The 26,014-nt window shown below is 43.6% G+C and overlaps 1 protein-coding gene across 1 annotated transcript; it reads left to right on the top strand.

The window, feature by feature from the left end:
• The first annotated feature begins 225 nt into the window (after positions 1-225).
• Positions 226-26,014, top strand: COPS3 (COP9 signalosome subunit 3). Its single transcript, XM_077449497.1, has 12 exons — positions 226-402; positions 2,227-2,356; positions 4,694-4,806; positions 4,913-4,962; positions 5,176-5,268; positions 7,589-7,768; positions 8,661-8,801; positions 10,620-10,793; positions 20,870-20,956; positions 21,575-21,688; positions 22,672-22,752; positions 25,719-26,014. Exons 1-12 carry the CDS (start codon positions 348-350, stop codon positions 25,770-25,772), a joined length of 1,272 nt encoding a protein of 423 aa, XP_077305623.1. The 5' UTR covers positions 226-347; the 3' UTR covers positions 25,773-26,014.

The following is a 26,014-nucleotide window of genomic DNA, read 5'->3' as shown; positions in this document are numbered from 1 at the left end:
TTTTCAGATCAGCACTTGTCACACTTTTTCAGTGCATGTTCCTTTATGATCGTACCAATCGGCGCCTCCCCGGTGCAATGTGACTGGTCACTCTTGATGTCTGCTGCCGGCTCCTCCCACTGCAGAATGCAGCAAGCCGCCAGCTCGAGCCCCGCCTACGACGTCACCTTTCAGGAAGCGGAAGTTCTTCGCTTCCCGCGAGAAGTGGCGGGAATGTCATCGCGAGCCCGGCCGGTGAAGTCTCGCGAGATCCGGGTACCGCTGACAGTATTGGAGTGAGTTCAGCCCGCGCTCCGCTCTCCTCCGGTACCGGCCTCACCGCGGAGGGAGGCGGACACCCCCGGACAATGGCCTCCGCCCTGGAGCAGTTCGTCACCAGCGTCCGCCAGCTCTCCTCCCAAGGTGAGAGATAGGAGGGCGGGGACGGCTGGGCCTACCTCCGTGTGTACTTCATACCGTACTGTGTATACATCTCATATACCATTATATATACACCTCACTGTATACACCCCATATATCATTCCTATATACACACCACTGTATACACCTCCTATACCATTCTATATACACCCCACTGTATACACCTCATATATCATTCCTATATACACCCCACTGTATACACCTCATATACCTATTCTATATACACCCCACTGTATACACCTCGTATACTATTCCTTGATACGCCTCACACTATTCCTGTATACAGCAGCTGTATACACATCATACAATCCCTGTATACTCCTCAGACTATTACTGTGTACATCATTCCTGACTGAGGGTGTACTGTGCCTCCTACTATTCCTCTATTTACATATGTGTATGCCTCATTCTTTACCTGGTGTATACTGTGCTTCATTTGTGGCCTCCACACATACTATACAGTATTCCCTACCTGAGTGTATAGAGTGCCCCATCCCCCTCCCTCTACACACACTCTGCCTCATTGTGGGTGGACAGGGCCTACACTGTGTATGGATCGGTGGTAGGAGAAGGAGGAATGTAGGGATTGTGGTAGGAGTGGAGGGGGAGGAGTGTAGGGATTGGAAGGAGGGGGAGGATTGAAGGGATTGGTAGGAATGTAGGGATCAGTGAAGGGATCGGAAGGAATGTAGGGGGTCGGAGGAGGAGGAATGTAGGGATCAGGAGGAGTAAGGTGAGGAGGAATGTAGGGTTAGGGATCAGGAGGAGGAATGTAGGGTTGGGGATCAGGAGGAGGAATGTAGGGTTGGGGATCAGGAGGAGGAATGTAGGGAGGAGGAGGAATGTAGGGTTGGGGATCAGGAGGAGGAATAATGTAGGGATCAGGAGGAGGAATGTCGGGGTCGGGATCAGGAGGAGGAATGTAGGGGTCGGGATCACACACACCTGTGACATCACTTCCTCTTCCTGTTTGTGGAGAGAGAACAGTTTATTGCTAAGTTAATGGCCGAGCTTTGCTATACATCATCCCTGTTGGGGCTTCCCTTTGCTTCCTGCTCCCATCGGAGGGGGCTCTTTACATAGCTTCCCATCAGTGTCGCCAGCTTTCCCACTCGGGGGGGCCCCCCCTCAGAGTGCCGTCACCGGTCTCCCCTCATCACAGCCTCCGCCATTCTCCATCAGAGTTGTTTATTCATCCTCCCTTAACAAGACAATAGTAGCCAAGACTCAGTCTGGCAGGGATGCTGTTAGAAATCACAGGGGCCCCATACAGCCTAGAGTAATAGGCCACCCCAGCCACACAAACCGCTCTTTTCCACTGTGAGGGCCAGAGAACCCATATGAATATCCTCCTCTTCCTCCCTCTTCCCCTGCAGTATGAATGAACAGGAGGCGCTGCACAGAGGCTCCTGTTCATTCATAGACTGAAGCATAGTAAGTAGTGCTTACTACGCTTCTCTTATGAATGAACACCGTGAGTGATTGGTACTGATCGCTCCCTGTGTTCACAAAAGGAAGCGGTCATAAAAATAAAACACATTATGCTCTGAGGACAAAAAACGTGTCTTCTGACATGGTGTGACCATCCCCTTATAGACAGAGCCAGGTGTGTCCAACATCTTTATTTACTCCAAGCTTAGATCAGTGAAGCCTCATATACATAATGGGGACATAGAGCAGATCCTTCCAAACATTTAACTTTGTAGTGGAAGCTGTGTGTTGCTCGTGTGACGACCCCCCCCCCCCAAATTAATGATTTATTGAATATGATGTGATCTATAAACCTCACAAAGATCTCTCTTTCAGGGCAAATGACTCAGCTGTGTGAGCTGATCAACAAAAGCGGGGAGCTGCTAGCAAAAAACCTCTCGCACCTGGACACAGTGCTGGGGGCCCTCGATGTGCAGGAACATTCTCTGGGGGTCCTCGCTGTTTTGTAAGTAGAAGTTTTCCTGCTCTGCCGGAATATAACATTGTCCTTATTTTACATAAAGCGTGCCTGGCTGTAAGGTACAAAGTGTGCTAACAACGTGTGAGGCCCCATTCACACCTCCTGAAGCTCCAAAACGCTGGAGGAGAAAATAATTTGCCTGTGGAGTTGGGTCACATCTTCACTACAAGTCGCCTGAAGCTCAACGTTCTGGAGCTTTTTTTTGTAGCTCGAATTGGGCAGATTTGTGCATTTTTGAAGAGGTGTGTTTTTTTTTTTTTTTTGTTCCATAGAAATGCTTGATTTGAGCGCTTTTCATGCATTTTTGTTGAGTGTTTTTCATCTCAAATACAATAATTTCATGAAATAATACAAAATAAATAATTAAAATAAACCTTAACACTAATATTAAACTTTAACCGAACGATGGTAAATAATAAACTCCTTAACCTTAAACCCTAATCCTTAACTCCTTACAAACAAGTAAAAAAAAAAAAGTGAAAAACATAGCAATGAAACAGATGATAGTTTGCTTTATTGACTAATTTAAAAAAAATGCACCTAAAGCTCAAATGCTTTAAAACGCTGTACTCAAGCGCTCAAAACAATGCCCGGAAAAACTCAAATGCTGTGCTCAGGTTTAAATCCAGCCTTAACCACTTCCCGGCCTATAGCAAAATGACGGCCGGGCGGTGGTTCAGTTATCCTGACTGGGAGTCATATGACGTCCTTCAGGATAACAGCCGCTGCGCTCCCGTGGGGGCACGCATCGCGATGGTCGGTGGTGCGGTGTGTCAGTCTGACACACTGCTGCACCGATCTTGGTAAAGAGCCTCCGACTGAGGCTCTTTACCACTTGATCAGCCGTGTCCAATCACAGCTAATCACGATGTCAACAGGAAAAGACCATTGATCTGCTTGCCCTCACTCATACGTTCGCCTCTCCTGACGGGGATGGGGGTCTGCACTGATTATTTATTTATCTTTACATATTCTATTTTTGAACTAAACTTCAATGCAGATGTGATTTTTGCCACGGCATTCAATGTTTGTGCAGCAAAAAGTCCCAAGTTACTCATTAACTTCTCCTGACCCATATCGATGGACTGGTTTGTAAGGGTCTGGCCCCCGTACCGACGGGCAGACCGACTGATATGCAAGTGCCTGACAACCATGCCATGTTCCAAGTCACTTAACTCCCTTTTCTTCCCCATTCTGATTGGTTTGAACTTCAGCAAGTCCCCTTCACCACGTCTAGACGCCCTAATGCATTGAGTTTCTGCCATATGATTGGCTGATTAGCGATTTGTTACCAAGCAATTAAACAGGTGTACCTAATAAAGTGGCCTGTGGAGATATTATTGTAACCAGTTAATTGTGCTGAGCACAAAGAGGGGAAAAAACAAAAAAAAACTAATATATATATATATATAATATAATTTTATTTAATTTTTTTCCCCCTCTTTGTGCTCAGCACAATTTCCTGGTTACAATAATATCTCTTGGCATTAGTGTCAATCACTGCAATGATGCCCCCCCCCCCCCCCCAGCACTGGTGTTAGTAAACACAATAAGCATCTGATGCTTATTTGTTGTCAGTGACTGTAGTAATAGCCCCCAGTATTTTATCAAAGCATTAAAGGTGTTGAAGTACTTGTAAATCAGAAACCAGGACCTGGTAGAGAGAGCCTCTTTCAATTTTGTTTCAGCCAGGTGCCACCCAGGTCTCCATGGTCATTGAGAATCTGTGCCCATTCCACTAGAGGGTGGATTGGTCAATTTTCTTTGTCAGGATATCTCAACCCTGGCTTTTAATAGGTAATTTCCCCAAATACCTTTCTTGATTATCCTCTTGTGATCATGTGATGGAAAGTGACCTATTAGAGCGTTCTGTTCTAAATACTTTTTGAGTCGTTTAGTCCCTCCTCATCAAACCTGTCTGATCAATACGGTCTTCTGCTTGTTCTGGGAAAGAAGTATTGGAGTCATTTGGGTTGTTATCAGAGTTTGGAGTTTAGGTGACATCTTCTGTTGGCCAGCCAAAGTTAATAAAATGCAAACTTTGTATCCCTTGCATCCCTGAATAAAGCCTAATGAAGGGACCAATGTAAGTCCCCAAAGCTTGCATTTTTAAACTCAATTTGACTGCTAACTCCAAGCTAATAGATGGCAAACCCAATACAATACTACTTCATTTTGAATGGAAAAAAAACAATAGCTTAATTTTCTGGTTAGTTAGCTGTGACAACCATCAAATGTCTTATACAAGTTTTACAATATAATTTGGCAACATTGGAGTGACAATGTTTTATTATTTTTATTTTATTTTTTCTATCTTTTTAGGTTTGTCAAATTTTCCATGCCCAGTATTCCTGATTTTGAGACCCTGTTTTCTCAAGTCCAGCTCTTTATCAGCACTTGTAATGGAGAACACATTAGATACGCTACAGACACCTGTATGTATTGCTCCTTTATAAAGTTGTATTTTTTTTTTTATATGTGTAACATTGTAGTTTCTTTCCTTTTTTTTATATTCATTAGTTCTTTTGTCTTTCTGAGCAGTTGCTGGTTTATGCCATCAGTTAACAAATGCACTTGTGGAAAGAAAGCAGGTACGTGAGATTAGATCTCTACTTTATTATCACAGTATGTATAGGACATGTTTTAAATTTGTAACCAAACTATAATTGAGCTAAAAAAAATTAAAAGCATACCAATATCTTGCCAGTACCATGAATTTATCTGTTAGGTCATGAAAGGACAGGATGTTACGTTCTATTACAAATATTTTATAATTCTTTTTATTTATTTTTTAAACTGGACAGCCCCTGAGAGGTATCTGCGTTCTCAGACAAGCCATAGACAAGATGCAAATGAATACAAATCAACTGACCTCAGTTCATGCAGATCTTTGTCAGGTAAGAATGCAGGGTCATGGCTATAATCTTCTATGTAAAGCTTAACCCCAGACTGATATACAGTAAAGGGCACAAAAAACAGCTGTTTTAGGCCTGAAAATTACTTAATCCCTTGACTTCTGGAAGGTTTTACCCCCTTCATGACCAGGGCATGTTTTACTAATCAGAGCTGTACTACTTTAACCACTTCGCATCCAGGCCAATTCTGACATTTCTCTCCTACATGTAAAATTCATAATTTTTTTGCTAGAAAATTATAGTACTCCCAAACATTATATATGTTTTTTAAGCAAAGACCCTAGAGAATACAATGGCGGTTGTTGCAACTCTTTATCTCGCATGGTGTTTGCGCAGCTATTTTTATAACACGTTTTTTTTTTTTTTTTTAGAAAAAAAAAGTTTCATGCTTAAAAAAAACAGTAAAGTTAGCCCAATTTTTTTTGCATAATGTGAAAGAGGAGGATACGCTGAGTAAATAGATACCCAACATGTCACGCTTCAAAATTGCACGCGCTCGTGGAATGGCGCCAAACGTTGGTATTTAAAAATCCCCATAGGCGACACTTTCAATTCTTTTACTGGTTACATGTTTTGGGTTACAAAAAAAAAAAATTTATTTTTAGTTTGACACTTTAAAAAAAAAATTGATTACTTTTATTCCTATTACAAGGGATGTAAACATCCCTTGTAATAGGAATATGGCACGATCGGACCTATTTACACTGAGATATGGGGTCAATAAGACCCCATATCTCACCTCTAGGCTGGGAAGCCTGAAATAAAAAAATAAAAAAAAGATCCTGGCTTCCCAGTCAAAATGGCGGCGTTAATTTTGAATGCAGAGGCCGGGCGTGACGTCATAACATTGCGCCCGGCCTCCGAACGATCATAGAGACTCCGGGGACGATCTGGTCCACCGGAAATATCGATGGTATCATCCGGGGGCTGGCGGATCCTGTGACCAACTCACCGATGGAAGTGGTGAGTCGGTACAAGCACCGGGGGGGCAGGGCAAGCCTGTTTCAGCACATGATGTACACTGATCAGTGCCCGTAAGTGAAGAAAAAAAAGCTTGTTTGCTAAATTTTATAAATAAAAAAAAAAATGTGTGTGTGTGTGTATATATATATATATATATATATATATATATATATATATATATATATATATATATATATAAAAAATCAAGTGAAGTAATCAGGGTTACTACTGAGGCATTTCAATGAATATGAGGGTTAATTACTCTTAATAGAATTGGCAAACATTTGCAGAAATTTAGCAGCTACTTTATTAATGCAATGCATCAATATCTATCAGCCATAAAGTTAATTTAGAAAAAAAAGTCCTTAAAGCGGGAGTCCGCCGGGACTCCGCGTTTTTTTTTTTTTTTTTTTTTAAAGCCAGCAGCTACAAATACTGCAGCTGCTGACTTTTAAAATAGTGACACTTACCTGTCCAGCGCGCCCGCGATGTCGGCACCCGAAGCCGATCTCTAGATCGTCTTGTCGGGTGCTGCCGCCGCCATCTTGGGTATGGGAATCAGGAAATGGAGCCTTTCGACTTCATTTCCCGGTTCCCTACTGCGCATGCGCGAATCGCGCTGCGCAATAAGGACGCTCCCCGCTGCCTCTGGGATCTGTGTGTTTCCCAGCAGGCAGCGGGGCACTTGCGGAAAGGGGTGTAATCTACGCCCCTTTCCGCAGAGAGCGCTATCCCGGAAGTGGGTGCAGAATACCTGTACTGTACAGGTATCTGCACCCCCCTCCCCCCTGAAAGGTGCCAATTGTGGCGCCGGAGGGGGGAGGGTTCCGATGAGCGGAGGTCCACTTTAGGGTGGACCTCCGCTTTAAGGCAAAGCAGTGTTTTTAAATGATCACTTGTACACCATTGGGTAGCAGTATAATGAAACGCACCCAGTGAGGCAAATCTAATTGAAGTGATTGAGCAGTAGTTCATGGACCATTTGTCAGGTGTATGGAGAATCCACCTTCACTGAAATATATATATATTTCTTTTTTGCCAAACTAAAAAAAAAAAACACCAAACAATTAAACCCAGCGGTGATTAAATACCACCAAAAGAATGCCCTGGCTGTCTAATAAAAAAATATAAAAATGTCATATGGGTACAGAGTTGCATGACGGTGTAATTATCATTCAAAGCGCTGAAAAGTGGCCTCAGCGGGAAGGTGTGTGTGTTTTTTTTTTTTTTCTTCTAAAGTTGAATTTTATTTTACTTGTGTTTTTGAGAATGAACTGATTTGTTGGGAAATAAACAGATCTATTAAAATCGAATTCTGCTTTCCTTCCCATCCTTACAGCTCTGTTTGTTAGCAAAATGCTTTAAGCCAGCACTAGCTTATTTAGATGTAGATATGATGGACATCTGTAAAGAAAACGGTGCTTACGATGCTAGACCCTTCCTGTGCTACTACTACTATGGAGGCATGATCTACACAGGACTAAAGAACTTTGAGAGGGCACTTTATTTTTATGAACAGGTAGGTGAAATCTCTTTCTTTATATAATGCAAATGAAGGGTAACAGTGGTGTACAAAAAAAGTGCTTTTAATCATTTTCATAGGGAACATTTTATTACTTGTCGATGCAAAGTTTAACAACTTCTCCCTGGATGGACATTATATGACATCCTCGGATTGAAGTGGTTATACTGGGATGATACCTGCAGCTACAGGCATGATCATGGTATCAACATTTTCAACAGCCAATGATCTTTCATGTAGGAGTGATCTGAGTGGCTGTGGAGCCACTTGATCACTTCTACAGGCAACGAAAGGGGATGCACCCCCCTCTCCTTCCAGCTGCTAATTCCGGGGTCTCCCATCTCCTCATGGAGCCCGGAACCACTTCAACCAGCAGCATCAGCTGCAATACACAGATGAACTGATGTTCCTCCCTCTCCGAGATCAGAAACGGAAAGCGAGAAGGATTTTCACTTCCTGTTTCGGCTCTTTGTTTACAAGCAGTTACCGGTTTGTACAAGCATCTGATCAAGCTGATCTTGGTTTGATATAGATTTGGAGGTCAGAGAGGGACATCTCTTCATAAAGAGGACCGGTAATGCTTTTGTATTTCTCTTTTGATAAAAAAATAAAATAAACTTTATTACCATCACAAGGGATGAACAACATCCCTTCTTATAGCAATAAAGTTGATCAAAAAAGGGACAGTGTAAAATAGTTATGTAGTTGGTAAGGTTGAATAAGGAAAGCTTTTTAGTATCACTTTAAATCCTGGTCAGTTGAGGGTCCTTTGCATTTTTCGAAGTCCTGCAAGCTGTGGAAGATGGAATCTGTTCTAGGTAACCTGAACCAAGCATGTGTTCATAAATCATTCTTTTATAACTTGATTCATCTGTTTTCTCATCTCCAGGCAATTACAACGCCGGCCATGGCAGTCAGTCACATCATGTTGGAATCTTATAAAAAGTATATCCTAGTTTCTTTGATCCTTCTAGGAAAAGTTCAACCTCTGCCTAAATATACCTCACAGATCGTCGGTAGATTCATTAAGGTGAGCTGTTACAGGTCACTTCTATTTCCGGCTCTCCAAGTTCAGGTAATAGTGAGGGATTGCAGGCTAGTGGTTGAAGAGACAGGTTTTCAGTAATATTGGCATGGTGCTTTTGACATTTTGGGCGCTTAATATTAAATTATTAAATACTGAGTGAATATGAAGTTTTAACCACATGGCGACCAGCCGCCACAGTTGTACTCCGGCAGAATGGTACAGCCGGGCCAACCAACAACGGTCGCCGCTGAGACACTGAGAACCCGGAACTTTGTATTTAAACGCAGTTTCCAGTTCTCTGAGGGAAAGTGTGACAGATCGTCTGTTCATACTCTGTATGAACAGCGATCTGTTATCTTTCCTGCACAGTCACCATCCCCCTTCAGTTAGGACACACTTAACCCCTTCACTGCCCCCTAGTGTTAACCCCTTCACTGTCAGTGACATTTTTACAGTAATCAATGTATTTTTAACCACTCTGATCTCTGTATTAATGCCAGTGGTCCCAGGACGTCAATTTTGTTTGGGTGCAATGTCGCACGACCGTGCAATTGTCAGTTAAAGCGACAGTGCCGAATCGCAAAAAGTGCTCTGGTCAGGAAGGGGGTAGAATCTTCTGGGGCTGAAGCGGTTAAAGACCGTTTGCAACAGGCATATCTCTCAATTTTTGCAACTCTGCCCTACCACCCTCAGTCTTCTGCTCTAGCACTCAAAAAATAATTAAAAAAATGAGCAATACATGTTGTATGTGAACTCTACCTTCGGACAATGCAGTGTTTGCTGGCCTGGTTTCCAATGTCATGGGGGCTTGACACATGATTGGGATATTACTTCTAGGTATGGAGTCACTTTTAAGTGAAATTCTCTGCATAACTTTCAGTACGTTTTACATACGGTCTAATGATTGGGAGAATGTGCTAACCTTTTTGATGGGCGTCATTCACATGCGACATAACTGTTCTGATCTGAAGTCAGGCAGCCCCACTGAAGTCAGTTGGGACTCAGTGAAAGCAGGAACACAGCCCCTGCTCTGACATCCATGCGGGCGTATGGCCCCGAAGGCAGACATTGTGTGTTTGAGGCCATGCACCTGCACAGATGTCAAATTGGGAGCAGTGGCCATGTCCCAACCAGCTGCTTGGATATGCACATAACACCTCTACATCCCAAGGCAGGCAAACACAGGCGTACGCTATAGTGTGCTCCATGTAAACAAGGCCTTAATCTTCATGTACAGGGGGTCCCTACTTGCAAACATCCGACTTACAAATGACTCCTACTTACAAACGGAGGGAGATAACAGGAAGTGAGAGGAAATCTACCCCTAGGAAGGGAAATTCTCTCCTGTAAGAGTTAATATGGGAAAAAGGTGTCTCCACTGATGCTTTATCACCAATCCTTGTTTCCCTAACAGCCCAAAATTTTCAAAATCCAATTATCATTGGGATAGAAAGTGAGGTGAAATCTTCTGTACAGGGGCACAGACAGCTAAACAAATGTTACAGGGGTGATAACCCTTCCCTATGTTATTCAAAAAGCTTAAAAATAGATTTTTTGGCTGGAGCTACTTAAAAAATGTACCTGTTCCGACTTACAAACAGATTCAACTTAAGAACAAACCTACAGTCCTTGTCTTTGTAACCCGGGGACCCCCTGTACTTATCTGTGGCAGTTATGAACAACCAGTCTTTGAGAGGCTTTTGTGCCTACCTAAATGCATGGCAGAAATACTGGCAGGGTTTTCCATGCACTGCAAAAGCAGTGGGCTTGATAGTCCCTAAGCATGGACATTTTCACTGACTTTTGTTTTTTGTTTTGCAGCCCCTTAGCAATGCCTACCATGAGCTAGCGCAGGTCTATTCAAGCAACAACCCGGCAGAGCTGCGGAACCTGGTGAACAAACACGGCGAGACCTTTACAAGAGACAATAACATGGGGCTGGTGAAACAGTGTCTGTCCTCCCTGTACAAAAAGAATATTCAGAGACTTACCAAAGTAAGAGACCACGCACCTTTCACCCCAGTCTGTAGCCTTTCTAACCCAGATAATGAGGCTCATATAACACATGGAGGAAATGTGTTTCCTAAAATGTTAGGTTTTATTTTTATATCTGGGTTGCAGTGTTTCTACTTTCCTTTAAAGAACTACATTTTTTTGTATTTTTAAAAGACTCGGAACATTTTACAGTATAAAGATATAGCAGAATCGTGGAATGCATATCGGTAAGGTAGTGATTTCATAAAGTTTTCATTGAAGATCATTTTAGGTGTCTTGGTACAATGAGACCCCAGTGAGGCACATCTGTGTCGCTATAGTCAGCGGTACTATCACTCCCAGATGTTTTCAATTAACTGGGGGGGCTGTAGGTTGTTGGGGAAAATGTTGCACGAGTGAAGACATAAAAGGAGGGGAGAAGGTTGGTATGGGGAAAAAGTGAGGATTGGCATGCTAGTGGGGGTTTGGGTAACTAGGATGGGGGGAGTCTGGAAGCTACGAGAGATTGTAAAGGAGGGGGGTGTCCGCTTGACCATGTGGCTAGAGGAAGCGATCTGTACTAGTTAAATATAGTGGATTGCAGACTCCTTCCTATAATTTTTGTTTTATAGTCATGTTAAAGAAAAGTAGTCCATGGCTCCTGTTTGCCAGAAAATGCTACATGCCTGGCTGTCACGCTAACCACTTTCCTTCAGTTCTGGTTATACGAATGCAAATTTTTCTTTAAGCTTTTGTGGTCCTTTTTATGGATCAGTGGACCAGTATGAGCAATCAAAGCATTCTTGTTATGTCGGGCAAGGTCTTTTCTGAATTTAAAATCCGAGCAGCAGACCTGTCACCCCATCACAGTAAGGAATATTAAAAAAATAAAATAAAATAATGCTTTATTTCCATATGCACAAAGAGAATACAATTTACAGACCTCAAATACATATAACCAAGTGTATATACTCTTCAATACAAGACAAGTATTCCACGCATATCTGCAACAGTTATGAATATTTAATATATGGTGCAATCATAAAATATTCAGACCCCCTTCACGGTTTTCAATCTTGTGTTGCAGCCTGATACTACAGTTCCCTTAACCACTTAAAATTAGTGTAAGGCTTTGTGTTTTTGTTTGTTTTTTTTGCCTTGGGGGCGCTGCTACAGTAAAGGTTTTTTACGTTAATGCATACAATGCATTAAGGTGAAAAAACAGTGAGGGGTTTACAACCCCTTTAAGGACCGAGCCTCTTTCTGAGATTTGGTGTTTACAAGTTGTTTTTCTAACAAAAAAAAATTACTTGGAACCCCCAAACATTTTTTTTTTTTTTTTTTGTAACACCGTAGAGAATAAAATGGTGGTCGTTGCAATACTTTCTCAGACTGTATTTCCGCGGCGGTCTTACAAGCGCACTTTGGGGGAAAAAATACATTTTCTTTTAATAAGACCACAGTAAAGGGTTTTTATTTATTTTTTTTATTTTTTTCAAATCTTATATAAAGATATAAAGAAGCATAAAACAGCATCCTCCATTACAAAAGAGATACAGTGGTATAGGACAAGGTTAATCAACATATCCAATATTTCCAATTGCAATTAAGGATAGCATGTCAATCACGTATATCGATCTTCACAGATATCATCCCGTTGGAGGGACAAAAATTGGTCGTAAACCTCTACACCTGGATCATGAAATGGCTATTTCCCAAGTGTTCTTCCAGGACAGCCCTTGAGAGATGGAGCTCCTCCCATCGACACAGGAAACACATTGCCACAGTTCAAAAGGCGGTCCCTCAGGTCCCTGGTCAGTCATTTGTGTTTCCTCCGTCGGAGGAACATGTTGCCAGGAACCTGGAGGCCCCTCTCAGGGGCTGCCTGAGAACCTGCAAGCCTAAGGGACCGGGTCCTGGTTTATGGCTGCAGTTTGGGTCCATACCTTTTTTCTTTGGCTCGGGTACCGTCCAGCTGAACCGGAGCAGACCCGTTACCCTCCTCCTTCCAGTGCCGAGGTGGCCAGGGGCAGAATGACGCCGGTTTCCCCCAGGAGTGGTGAGTGGAACCTTCCATCTTCCCTCCTCGTTGCAGGGGGTCGGAGACGCCGAGCGTTCACTTCCGGCGGAACCGCGTCATCACTGCGTGCCGAGACTTCCGGTTCCGGGTCTCTAAGGGTACAAGGAGGAGAGGGAGAGCCAGCGCTGTGCCTGTGAAGCCCGACCAGCGTCCAGCTATACCGGATTAGCGGCGGGATTCGGAGCGTCAGAGGGGGACCATGGAGGCTATTCCCCAGGATACTCCGGCGGAGACAGGCACCAGCCAAACCCAGGTAGGCTGCTGGGCATGCTATTACTCTGGTGGAGTGGTGGTGTTTGTAGGCTGGGCCCTGTAGTACCCCACGGTGGCGGTTTACTCACAGTGAGGTTGTTTGTTAGTGGTGATTCTAAGAGGGACATGGTGCTGACGCTAAGAAATCCTTTGTCTTCTTATTTTCAGGCTAAAGAGATGCCAAGGGAAGACAAGACAGGCCGCAAAAAGTGTCCTAATTGTGGGAATAGGTTGTCCTCTGGCTCTAACAAAGCCCTATGCAAGCAATGCATTGCAAGCTTGCTTAAATCTGAGGCAGATTCCCCTTTAGCAAAGTTTTTGGGCTCCTTTAAAGAGGAAATGGCGTCGACCTTTAAGTCCCTCCGGGAGTTAATCACTGACGTGGGATCAGCTGCAGCTGCCTCCACGAGTAAAACAACTATAATCTCATCACCATGCCTTACAACACCCAGCTCAGGGGAGCCCCGTATGGTCAGGGAGCCTAGCCCCACGTTGATTAGCCCCGAATCCTCTGACACTGACTCGGGTCAGGAAGAGGATCAAGCAGCATCTAAAGCCTCAAAATATAGATTATCTCTCGAGGAAGTAGATGAGCTAATGGGGGCTATCTATGATACGCTGGAAATTGAGGAGGAAGAAACTCAGTTATCCAGACATGATCAAATGTATGAGGCTCTGGGGAAAAAGAAAGCAAGGGTTTTTCCTATACATAAGGTGCTTTCTGACCTTGTCCTTAAGGAGTGGTCTGAACCAGACAAGAAGGTTTTCTTTCCTAAATCCCTTAAGAGAAGGTTCCCTTTTGATGAGAGCCCAGAGGCGGTCTGGAATAAAAATCCAAAACTAGACGCCCCTCTGTCCAAAATCTCAAAGCAGGCTGATCTGGCCTTTGAGGATATGGGCCACCTGAAAGATCCCATGGACAGGAGAACAGACATTGTCTTAAAGAGGGCCTGGGATGCCTCTATGGCAGGCTTAAAACCAGCTCTAGCCACTTCCTGTGTAGCTAGAAACCTGGAGTTCTGGTTATCGCAACTACAAGAACACTTAAAGGCAGGCACTCCTAGGGGGGAGCTTTTGAAATCTTTCCCTATGCTTTTTAAGGCCACCAGTTTCATCTCTGACGCCTCCACGGACTCCGTTAAATTTACGGCTAAATCTGCAGCACTTTCAGTGGCAGCAAGGAGGTCAGTATGGATGAAAACCTGGGGGGGAGACACGGCGTCTAAAACCCGCCTGTGCAGCGTCCCTTTTACAGGAGACTTAGTCTTCGGGCCTGAATTAGACTCCGCCTTAGAAAGGACGGCGGACAAAAAGAAAACCTTTCCTGCAAAAAAGAAAAATTTTCAAAGAAAATTTTTTCGTCCCTTTAAGGAACCCTCTAAATCAGAGAAGAGTTCAACCCCCAAAAAACATTGGTCGGGACATAAAGGGAAAGGAAAAGGGGGCATACTGTTTAGCCGCCCCAATCAGGATCCCAAACCCCAGTGACGTCAGGGTTCCTGTGGGAGGAAGATTAAGCAAATTTCTTCCTCAATGGGAAGAGACAACCTCGAACGAGTTTGTCTTAAACATAATAAAAAGGGGTCATGCGCTGGAATTTCACAGCAACCCTCCTTCCAAGTTTCTGGTGACAAAGCTTCCAAGTCACTCAGAAAAGGCCAGGGCCTTACCTTTACTAATAGGGGAAATGGTAGATCAAGAAGTATTGACACCAGTCCCTATTCAGGAACAAGGGGACGGTTTTTACTCGCACATCTTTGTGGTAAGAAAACCGTCAGGGAGATTCAGACTAATTATGAACCTCCGTCCACTGAATCGCTCCATCCGTTACAAGAGATTTCGGATGGAGTCCATTTATTCCATAAAGAATCTCCTGCAGAAAGAGACATTTATGGCAACCCTGGACCTAAGGGATGCTTATCTGCACATTCCAATAAGGGAGGAATGCCAGAAATTCCTTCGGATGGCAGTGCAGATAGACACAAAGGTTTACCACTTTCAGTGCAGAGCACTTCCCTTCGGTCTATCATCCTCTCCGAGAATCTTTACCAAGGTTCTCGGAGAGGCTTTAGTTCCTCTGAGGCTTCAATCAGTCTCAATTATCCCCTACCTAGACGATCTGCTCCTAACAGCCCACTCAGAGAGTCGTCTTTCTCAGGACCTAGAATTGACTCAACTCAGTCTGAGTCGATTAGGGTGGATTGTCAGTCAGGAGAAATCCAAGACAACCCCAACACAGGAGATCCTGTATCTGGGGTACTGGATCAAGTCTGTAGATCAGAAAATTATACTGCCGGAAGAAAAGATTTTGAATCTGTGGCAGAGAATATCTTTTCTTCAATGCAGCCCCAAGTGTACGGTGAGGGAAGTAATGTCGGTCTTAGGTCTTATGACGGCAGCCATTCCAGCCGTACAATGGGCCAGGTTCCATCAAAGAGAACTTCAGGGTTTTCTGTTAGAACAATTAAAAGGCAGAGATCTGGAGGAGGAGGTATCGATCCCCTCAAGGGTAAAACGCTCCCTCTGGTGGTGGAAGGACAGGGAGAACCTAAACAAAGGGGTTCATTGGGTCCTTCCTATCACTTCAACACTAACAACGGATGCGAGCAGTTGGGGCTGGGGAGCCCACCTAGGCTCAAGCTGGGTCCAGGACAAGTGGACCCCGGAGGAGAAATGTTTCTCTTCCAATTGGAAAGAACTAACAGCAATCCTGAGAGCTGTTCTAGCTTTCCACCCCGCAATACAGGGTCACCATCTACAAGTCCGTTCAGACAATACGACGGCTGTAGCATACATAAACAAACAAGGAGGAACCAGAAGTCCTCGTTTGATGTTGGTAGCCAGACGCATTCTCCAGTGGGCAGAAGCCAATCTGGAATCCATTTCTGCAGTTCACCTGAAAGGGGAGTTGAACAACAAGGCGGACTTCTTGAGTCGACAGAGGATTTCGAACCAAGAATGGTCCTTACACCCAGAGGCATTCAATCTCATAACAGCTCACTGGGGAGAACCAGAGGTAGACCTTTTTGCGAGCAGGAAAAATGCAAAGGTTCCCAATTTTTTCTCGCTAAACCCAGGAGATCAACCCCTGGCGGTAGATGCCTTGCAAACTCCATGGACTTTCAGTCTGGCGTATGCATTTCCCCCTCTTCATCTCATTCCGAGGGTCCTAGCAAGATTCCTCAAGGAAAAAACCTGTTTGATTCTAGTAGCACCTTTTTGGCCCAGGAGACCGTGGTTCACAACGTTGCTACAATTGACAGACTGTCCGCCTCTAAGACTTCCCTACAGACAGGACCTCCTGTCGCAGGGACCTCTTTACCATCCGCAGGTCGCCACACTGAAGCTGTCAGCGTGGTTACTGAGGAGGAAATCTTAAGGAGTAAGGGCCTGTCAGACGAGGTAATTGCGACCTTACTACAGAGTCGCAAACCAGTCACGAGAGCTATTTACAAAAAAGTCTGGAAAAAATTCAATAGCTGGCTGAATGGCCGGGACATAAATACGGCTAATATTCTACAGTTTTTACAGGAAGGTGTAAACAAGGGTTTAACCCTAAGTACTATTAAAGTACAGATAGCTGCCTTAAGTGTATACCTAGATGAACGCTTACAGGAAAATCCTTTTGTCGCTAGATTCTGTAAGGCAGTCGCTAGACGCAAGCCAGTCAGAATCACAAAAGTCCCATCCTGGGATTTAGCAGTTGTGCTAAAAGCTTTCTTGGGGTCACCCTTTGAGCCTATCTCAGAGGCCTCCCTAAGGCTTATTACCTTTAAGACAGTTCTCCTGGTGGCAATCACTTCAGCCCGTAGGGTCAGTGAAATCCAAGCACTTTCCATCAGGGAACCATTCCTACAGATCCTAGAAGACAGAGTCATTCTAAAGACAGACCCTGGGTTCTTACCAAAGGTAGCATCTAGTTTCCATAGGTCCCAAGATATTGTCCTCCCTTCATTTTGTCAAAATGCAGCAAATGAGAAAGAGGAACGTTTTCATTTATTGGATGTGAGGAGGTGTATTCTAGAATATCTTAAAATAACAAATCCATTCAGAATCTCAGACTCCCTTTTTGTCCTTTTTTCCGGACAGCGTAGGGGACAGAAAGCTTCAAAAGTAACCATAGCTAGATGGATTAGGCTAGCTATAGCAGAGGGGTATAAGGCCTTGAATAGAGATCCTCCTGAGGGTGTTAAAGCTCACTCAACAAGAGCGTTGTCTGCATCCTGGGCAGAAAGAGCTGGTGCCACCCCGGAGCAGGTATGTAAAGCAGCCACATGGTCAAGCTTTTCCACCTTTACAAGGCATTACCGACTGGACTTAATGTCTAGTCAGGATCAGGCCTTTGGGAAGAAAGTCCTCCAGGCCGTGGTCCCCCCCTAATCTGGTAAGTACTTGGGGATCCTCTCAAGGGCTGTCCTGGAAGAACACTTGGGAAAACTGGAGTTAGTACTTACCGGTAACTCCTTTTCCGGGGGTCTTCCAGGACAGCACGATCCCACCCTTTATTTGATTGTAGTGATGTACTAATGTTATTACCTGTTATGGTTTATATGTTTTTCAGTTCCATCCTTCGGTTCTTGGTGAATGACTGACCAGGGACCTGAGGGACCGCCTTTTGAACTGTGGCAATGTGTTTCCTGTGTCGATGGGAGGAGCTCCATCTCTCAAGGGCTGTCCTGGAAGACCACCGGAAAAGGAGTTACCGGTAAGTACTAACTCCAGTTTTCACCGGGATTCAGTGTGTTGCAATAGGTGGTTTCGTGGACCTTGCCCCAACTTTTTCATATATAAGCCGGTAGTAAGATATAGATCTATAGAAACAACACAATAAAAATTAGAAGAGAAGGGAAAAAAGGGAGGGGGGGAGAAATAGGGGTGGGGGGGGGGAATGAATGTGCCTCTCCCTCTCTCCAGTAAAAGTAGGAATGGTTGGGGGATAGCGCCAGTAGGTCAGTGACATCTACCATGGCTATACTAGGGTTGTTCTAATCTGCCATGTCGCTTTCAAAGAGGGCTCGTCCCTCATCTGAGAGGGCAAACGTATTCCAGATTGTCCACGTCTTAGTGTAACTTTTGCGTTGATGGTGGGCCACGAGGATAAGATGCTCCATTTTGTTTTCCTAAACTTTTTTTGAACCACAGGCCTATGGATGGAGGTTGTGTGGATTTCCAGCATAAAGGGATGCATGCCTTGGCGGCGTTTAGGAGATGTCAAATTAATGATTTTTTTATAAGTTTTGCTTGGAATGTTGGAGGCGTGAAGCAGGAAGAAGGCTGGGTCATCTGGGATGGGGCACTCAGTAAACTTCTGGATATTGTGCTGGATTGTCTTCCAGAGGATGTGGCAGTTTCTCCCTGATCCTCCTGGCAACTCCAACAGTGATCCGAGGACAGCTGGCTTATGAGTTCGGATAGTGACCGCCACCTACTATGAGTGAGGAAATGGGATGCTTCGAAGCAACCAGAATGAGTCTGGTCAGTTGGGCTGGTTGATGGTATTTTCGTAAGTTTGGCACCGCTAGGCCTCCATACAGTTTGGGTAGTGAGAGCTGTCGTCTGTTCAGTCTTGGTCATTTATGTGCCCAAATAAAGTCAGCGAACATTGCCCTTGATCAAAGTAATTCGAGGGTATATGGATCGGCAGGGCCTGTAGGACAGGGGTCTCAAACTGGTGGCCCTCCAGCTGTTGCTAAACTACAAGTCACATGAGGCATTGCAAGGTTGACAGTTACAAGCATGGCTCGCAGAGGCATGATGGGACTTGTAGTTTTGCAACAGCTGGAGGGCCTTGCTGAAGAGACCTCTGCTGTAGGAGGTACAGGAATTTGGGGAGGATACTCCTCTTGAGGATATTGCACCTGCCGAACCATGAGTGTAGGCCCATGTGCCACTTGTTATGCAGTGTCCAAACGGTTTTCAGCAGTGGTGGGAAGTTGCAGTGCAAATATTTGGGACCATTTAGGGGGAATGTATGTTCCTAGGTATTTTAGGGCTATGTTCATCCACTTAAATTTTAAATCATGATTTGAAAAGGCGCATACACCTCTCTATAAAAGGCCTTGCAGCTGACAATACATACTGTATGGGAGCAAAAGGCGTGAGGTCAAAGGAACTGTCTGTGGAGCTCAGACAGAATGATTGGAAGGCTACAAAAATGTCTGCTGCACTGGAGGTTCCCAAGAGCACAGTGGCCTCCACAATTGTCAAATGGAAAAAGTTTTCCACAACATGGTTCCTTTCGAGAGCTGGTCACCCGGCCATACTGAGCAATTGGAGGAGAAGGCTCTTGGTAAGAACGGTGACCAAGAATCCGATGGGTAACCCTGACTTATCTCCAGAGATCCTGTGTGAAGTTGAGACAAAGTTCCAGAATGACCATCACTGCAGTCCTCCACCAATCTAGGCTTTATGGCAGAATGGCTAGACGGAAGTCTCCCCTCAGTGCTAAACACAAAAAGGCCTGCTTGGAGTTTGCAAAGAAGCACTCAAAGGAATCTGAATGTGAGAAACGAGATTCTCTGGTATGATACCAAGATTGAACTGTTTTGCTTCAATACTAAACATGTCCGACAGAAACCAGGCACCGCTCATCACCTGCCCAATACCATCTCATCAGTAAAGCATGGTGGCAGCATCATGCTGTGGGGGTGTTTTTCGGTAGCTGGGAGACTAATCGGGATTGAGGGAAAGCTGAATGGAGCAAAGATATCCTTGATGAAAACCTGTTCCACAGCGCTTAGGACCTCAGACTGGACCAAAAGTTCACCTTCCAACAAGACAACTGTTCTAAGCACATGGTCAAGACAGCACAGGAGTGGCTTAGGGATAACCCTTTTGAGTGTCCTAGAGTGGCCCATCCAGAGCTCTGACTTGCACTCTACTGAACATCTCTGCAGAGACCTGAAATGGCTGTGTGATGGTCCCCATCCAACCCGACTGTGCTTGAGAGGATTTGCAAAGAACAATGTCAAGGAAATCCCCCAATCCACTTGTGCAAAGCTTGTCCCGTCATACCGAAAAAGACTCCAGGCTGTAATTGCTGCCAAAGGTGCTGCAACAAAGTACTGAGTAAAGGGTCTTAATACTAAAGTACATGTGCTATTTCTCATGTTTTAACTTTGTCATTATGGGGTACTGTGTAGATTGGGGGGGGGGGGGTGAATTTAAACAACTGTAGCATCAGGCTGTTGGATAATAAAATTGGGAAAAAAAAGTGTTAAGGGGATTTGAATACTATCTGAATGCACTGTATTCCAGCTTACCACTCCTAAGAGATGGTGTCTGCATTTCTTTCCAGGTTTTTTTCCCCCCCTCTTTCACCTGGTGATCCTGCACATAACAGACTTCCTGTCCTAGGGTGACAATGCGCACACATCAGTGTATCTATAGAGGAATATCAATTTTATTTATTTTTTTCCTTATCGAACAAACTTAATATACAATTAAAATCATATTTATAACAGACCAAAAAGGAAGAAATGAGGAGTCCAAATATACTGTTAATTCGAGACCCATTTAAATGCAAATTTACCATTAACCTTATTCCCACTTTAGGCCTAGGTTCACCCTATTGTGTGCGCATTTGGCGTGCATGTTGAATGGGCTTCTTTACCCACGAGAAATGTGCGCATTTTTCTGTACGCTGGGCTCCAACACACATGTGAACCTAGGCTTATATTGGTGCAGTGCTGCCTCTGAGCAGCAAAGGGGAGAATATATGAATTGGGCTGCAGTCATCTAATCTGTGTTTTATTCCCTCCTACAGACGTTTCTTACCCTCTCCCTACAAGACATGGCTAGTAGAGTTCAGCTATCAGGTGCTCAGGAAGCTGAAAAATATGTTCTGTATATGGTAAGATATTGTCCCTTTTTTTTTTATTTTTTATTTTTTTTATTTTTTGTGACATTTTGTGTGATATTATAATTTTATATAATATAATTTGTAATTTTTAGGTTCCCCCATTTACCCTGAAAAAAACTCAATCTTATCCCTGCATGTAGAGGTTAAAATGGGAGTGGGGTTTCACATTTGCAACACTATGAATTGAATTTTATCTTTTTATGGCTGTTTTCCTGTGTCTGGGCTCACCAGAGCCTAATGAAGAAAAGGTGTATTGGTGCTTATTAGTTATTTGGTTTGTTCAGCTGTGAACTTAATGTGAAATTCCAGCTTAAACCTAACTAGTCTTAAAGTCCCTTCCTAATACCTATGCTGACTAACCTATGTAACAAGGATTTATATACATATTGCACACTCCAGTCCTTGTCATGTGGTTCCCTATGTTAGCTAGCAGTGGCGGCAGTGTAGAAGAGGGAGTGCTTGACAATAGGTGGTAGAGCCAGGAGTGGTAGCATTACCCATGGGCTCCAGAGCAGGCTGCAAATGGGTAATTGGCTCTTCTTCCTCTTCCTCCTCCAAGGAATGATGACATCCGTTGTGTTTTTGATTTAAAGTGTCTTCCTATTTCAGATAGAAGATGGAGAAATATTTGCAAGTATTAATCAGAAGGATGGCATGGTGTGCTTTCATGATAATCCAGAGAAATACAACAATCCAGCTATGCTTCATAATATTGATCAGGAGGTAAGTAAGCGGGGAAACTGCTAGAGAATAAAATGGTGGATATATATTTAGACAACCTAGAGACTAAAGTGGTGGTTGTTCCCATATTTTATGTCACACTGTATTTGCGCAGCAGTCTTTCAAATGCAATTTTTTGGGAAAAAAATGTACTATTTATTTATGGCGGAACCACATTTGGGAGACTTTTCCACAGCCTGGCCACATAGAGACGCCCAACATGCAGGGAGCGCCATCAGGTGTTCTAGTGCATAGATTTCAAATCTAATTTGACTACCTATTACACTTTTGTAAGACACTGTAGTGGTATGGATGAGAACTGCTGTGGCATGAATGGGGATGGATGAATGAAGCTGTGGAATGGTCAGAGCAGCGCTGTGGGCACTACAGATCCAGCCCACGTCGCTGCGGCACTTGATCTCTTCCCTCGCTCTGTACTAGTGAGGGGAAGAGAGTAACCAGACACAACGCCGGTTTGTTTACAAGTGATCGCTCTGTCATTTGACAGAGCGATCGCGTGGTAAAACGCCCGCTGTCAGGCCATTTACCGTGACGGATACTTCCGTGAAGGTGCGAGAGTCTAGGAGAACGTTAATTTACGCCCTCCCAGAGTTATCAAGCTGCGCTGTAGCAGTCATTCTGTTAAAGCAGACCCAACCCCACCCCCCTTGCCCCTTACCTAGATTTCACATCGGCATGGCAAGCTGGATTCGGCCCGCAGGCCTTGTGTTTGATATGTGGATTACAGTAGAACTGCCTGGAATAATTTTCTTACAATCCCCCATACCACTGAAATTAGAGGTGGAGATGTTGCGTTCTATAAACCACTGTCATTGGACAATGCTACCAATTATAACATGTTTCAGCCACTAGTGGTTGGAGGAACCCATCTCTACCCTATATATATATATATATATATATATATATATATATATTACATTGAAGACATGCAGAAATGTCATTGTTTTGGTTTATTCTCTCACCAGATGCTTCGATGTATAGACCTTGATGACCGGTTAAAGGCAATGGATCAGGAGATCACCATGAACCCACAGTTTGTTCAGAAGGTAAGATAATCTGTACACGTTCACCTGCAAGTGTTTTTCTCTATCCACATCATTTAAAATAAAGTTACGGGACTTGGAGGGCCACGGAACTTTTGTAATGACATCCATGTCAATCCAACCCTCATGTCCACCCCATTGCTGCCATCTCCTGGGTTCTGGGTCTTTTCTCTTTTTTTATTGGTATTGGTCGGTCATAGGGGAATATACGTTTTGCAGAGATTGTGAGCATTTTTTATTTTTCTTGGTAAAAAGCCTCCTTTTTGTAGATCCTTAGTGTTGCTGGGCACCACCATCGTGTGATATCGGCAGACTCAGCTGTCACTATAGTATTCCACTTTGCTCCTCCCCAGCATTTGTTGGGATCGTTGTGTTCTACTGTATTTCCCTGGAAATAAGACCTACTGCAGGGCTTTGGGGTAGGGCTGCAATATAAGCCCTACCCCAAAAATAAATCCTAGTTTAATATGCTTGTAAAATCCTATAATCCACTCTATTACAGTAGTATATAATGTACAATGTGTGTTTCACTCCATCTCCCGGTTGTCAGTGGGGAATCTGTGACCACCCCCCTCCTCATAGGCAGAGGAATGAAGGAACATGCAGAGGTGTAGTCTGAATAGACCAGCTCCCTGCTAATCTACCTCCAACATCCCTTCCCGACACAAATGTTCAGCTTGTGTCAGAAGTGACTCATGCTGATAACGGAGGAACAAAGCACCAGAGAGAGACGGCCCTTAGAACTTTCGAGAGAGAGAAGTAAACTACAGATGTGTGCTTAGTTCAACTTTCATGAATGTAAAGTAAGTGGTGAACCACAAAGAGAATTGTTCTATTCTCAATGGAGTGTTGCCAACATCCCAAATAATTATTGTATAAGGACCCTAAGAAGGGACGTTCATTAGAATTTGTAACAATGTATCATGTGCAAATATAAAAGTAGGTACTCCTGCGATGGTAAGAAAGGGGGGATGGAGACAAGGTTGCTGCAGACACCGTAGGGGTCAAACACTACCCGTAATAGATATAAAAAAGAGGTTGGTGTTGCCCTCCTTGAGGAATAAAATTGTGTTTTAAAAAATGGTTTTGCCAGTACATATGAGATATAAAGTGCAAATAGCGAAAAAGCAATATTTAAAGTGCAGAAGTGTCACAGTGCAAAATAAAAGAACTAAAGGAATCCTGGCTGAAATCCGCAATAATAACCAAAGGTAAATAAATTTGGCACGTGAATAAATATGGCACAAATGAAATGCTCAAAAAATGAAATAAATAGGTGACAAAAAATGAGAAGATATAAAGTGTTCATATAACAAAAAGTGTTAATAGCAACACAAATGGACCCTGGTGTTAGGTCCAAAATGCAAAGTGACATTGTTCTATAGGAACATCCAGTGGAGGTGTTCTATAGTGGCAGCAAATCATTTTCCGTGACTGTTCAGTGATGGCTAACACAGGACACAGGCAGACGGACACCGGAAGTGAAGTTAGGAAACGAGCCTGGCGTTCGTTTTTACATTGATTTTGTTAACGCTACAAATGTGAGTGAAAATACTGTTACTTTAAAAAAAAAAAAAAAAAAAAAAAAAAAAAAAAACTTTATTTTTAAGTACTACACCTAGAAGGCTCTATATATCCCCCTTCTCTTATATGCGGACCTGTGTATATTTAAGCATTATCTACTGGTACTACACTGGAAAGGAGGTATATGCATACAATGAGGATCCATAGGAGGGACGCGCAGGAACTACCCACATTATCCCCTGAGTGATCTCCTCCATATCTCTCAATGCTGGTTACCTTACAGCAGTAAGGTATTGATTTAGCACACCTACGGGTGTTGCATACACTGAACATCCACCTGTCACTGAATAGTCACGAAAAATTATTTGCTGCTACTATAGAACACCTCCACTGAATGTTCCTATAGAACACCGTCACTTTGCACTTTGGACCTAACACCAGGGTCCATTTGTGTTTCTAGTTACACTTTTTGTTATATGGACACTTTATATCTTCTCATTTTGTGTCGCCTATTTATTTTATTTTTTTAGCATTTCATTTGTGCCATATTTATTCATTTCATTCATGTGCCAAATTTATTTACCTTTTGGTTATTGCCGGTTTTAAGCCAGACTTTTAGTTCTTACATTTTGCACTGTGACACATCTGCACTTTAAATATTGCAATTTCGCTATTTGCACTTAATATCTCATGTACTGGCAAAACCTTTTTTTGAACACAATTTTATTTCCCAAGGAGTGCAACACCACCCTCCCTTTTATTTTATTTTTATTTTTTTATATCTATCATGCGCAAACGTCTCCTTGTTTGATATAAAATGTATTGTACAAACTGCTGCCATATTTTTAACCATTTTTCTAAATAAATGAACTTTCATGAACGGGGTTTACATCCACTTTAGTGATGGTAAATTCATGTTTTGTTATGTTTAATAAAAAAAAAAAGTTGTAAACTCTGTGTAGTGAATTTGCTCAGACCAGCCCTGATCCTCCTCCCCTCGGGTCCCTCTTGGGCGCTCCTGGCCCCCCAAAGCAAGCAGCTTGCTATGGGAGGCACCTGAGCCGAGCCACAGCTCCCTGTGTCAATTCAGACATGGAGCCCCACCCCCACCCCCTTTTCTCTGCTCATTGGCTGAATGACTGACAGCAGCGTGAGCAAATGACGCTGCGCTGCTGTCTCAGCCAGTGAGGGGAGTCCCGGGCAGCCGAGACAATGCTGCAACATCGCTGGATATAGAGGGGGTTCAGGTAAGAATTGGGGGGGGGGGCTGCTGCACACAGGAGGCTTTTTATCTTGATGCATAGAATGCATCAAGATGAACTTCTGACTTGTCAACCACTTCAAGTTTTACTTTAAAGAAGTGATAACTTAACAATGATACTTAATTGATGTCCTCCACACATGGGGAGTGTATGTAATATGAAGCGGGTTGTTGTGTGTTGCAGAGTATGGGCTCACAAGAAGACGACTCAGGAAGCAAGCCATCCAGTTATTCTTGAAGGGAAGAACTTGCTGCATCTCCCGAACTCCAGAATGTGGATTGTCAGCAATGCAAAACTTTTCTCAATTCAGCCTAAAATATGTCTTCACAAAGCAATTGGGAGAAACTCCATTTCTGCCTGGACATTGAAATATACCTGGAAACCCAATATTTATGAAGTTTCTCTGTCCTGTATGCGTTACCAGTTATACTCTGAGGAACGGAATACAACCTATACAAATAAAGTCTGTTGTGAATTTG

Source organism: Lithobates pipiens, unplaced genomic scaffold, assembly GCF_037356315.1.
Source record: "Lithobates pipiens isolate NorthernLeopardFrog02 unplaced genomic scaffold, aLitPip1_a1.2 Scaffold_22, whole genome shotgun sequence".
NCBI classification, from domain to species: Eukaryota; Metazoa; Chordata; class Amphibia; order Anura; family Ranidae; genus Lithobates; species Lithobates pipiens.
This window is presented reverse-complemented; position numbering and strand designations above follow the sequence as displayed.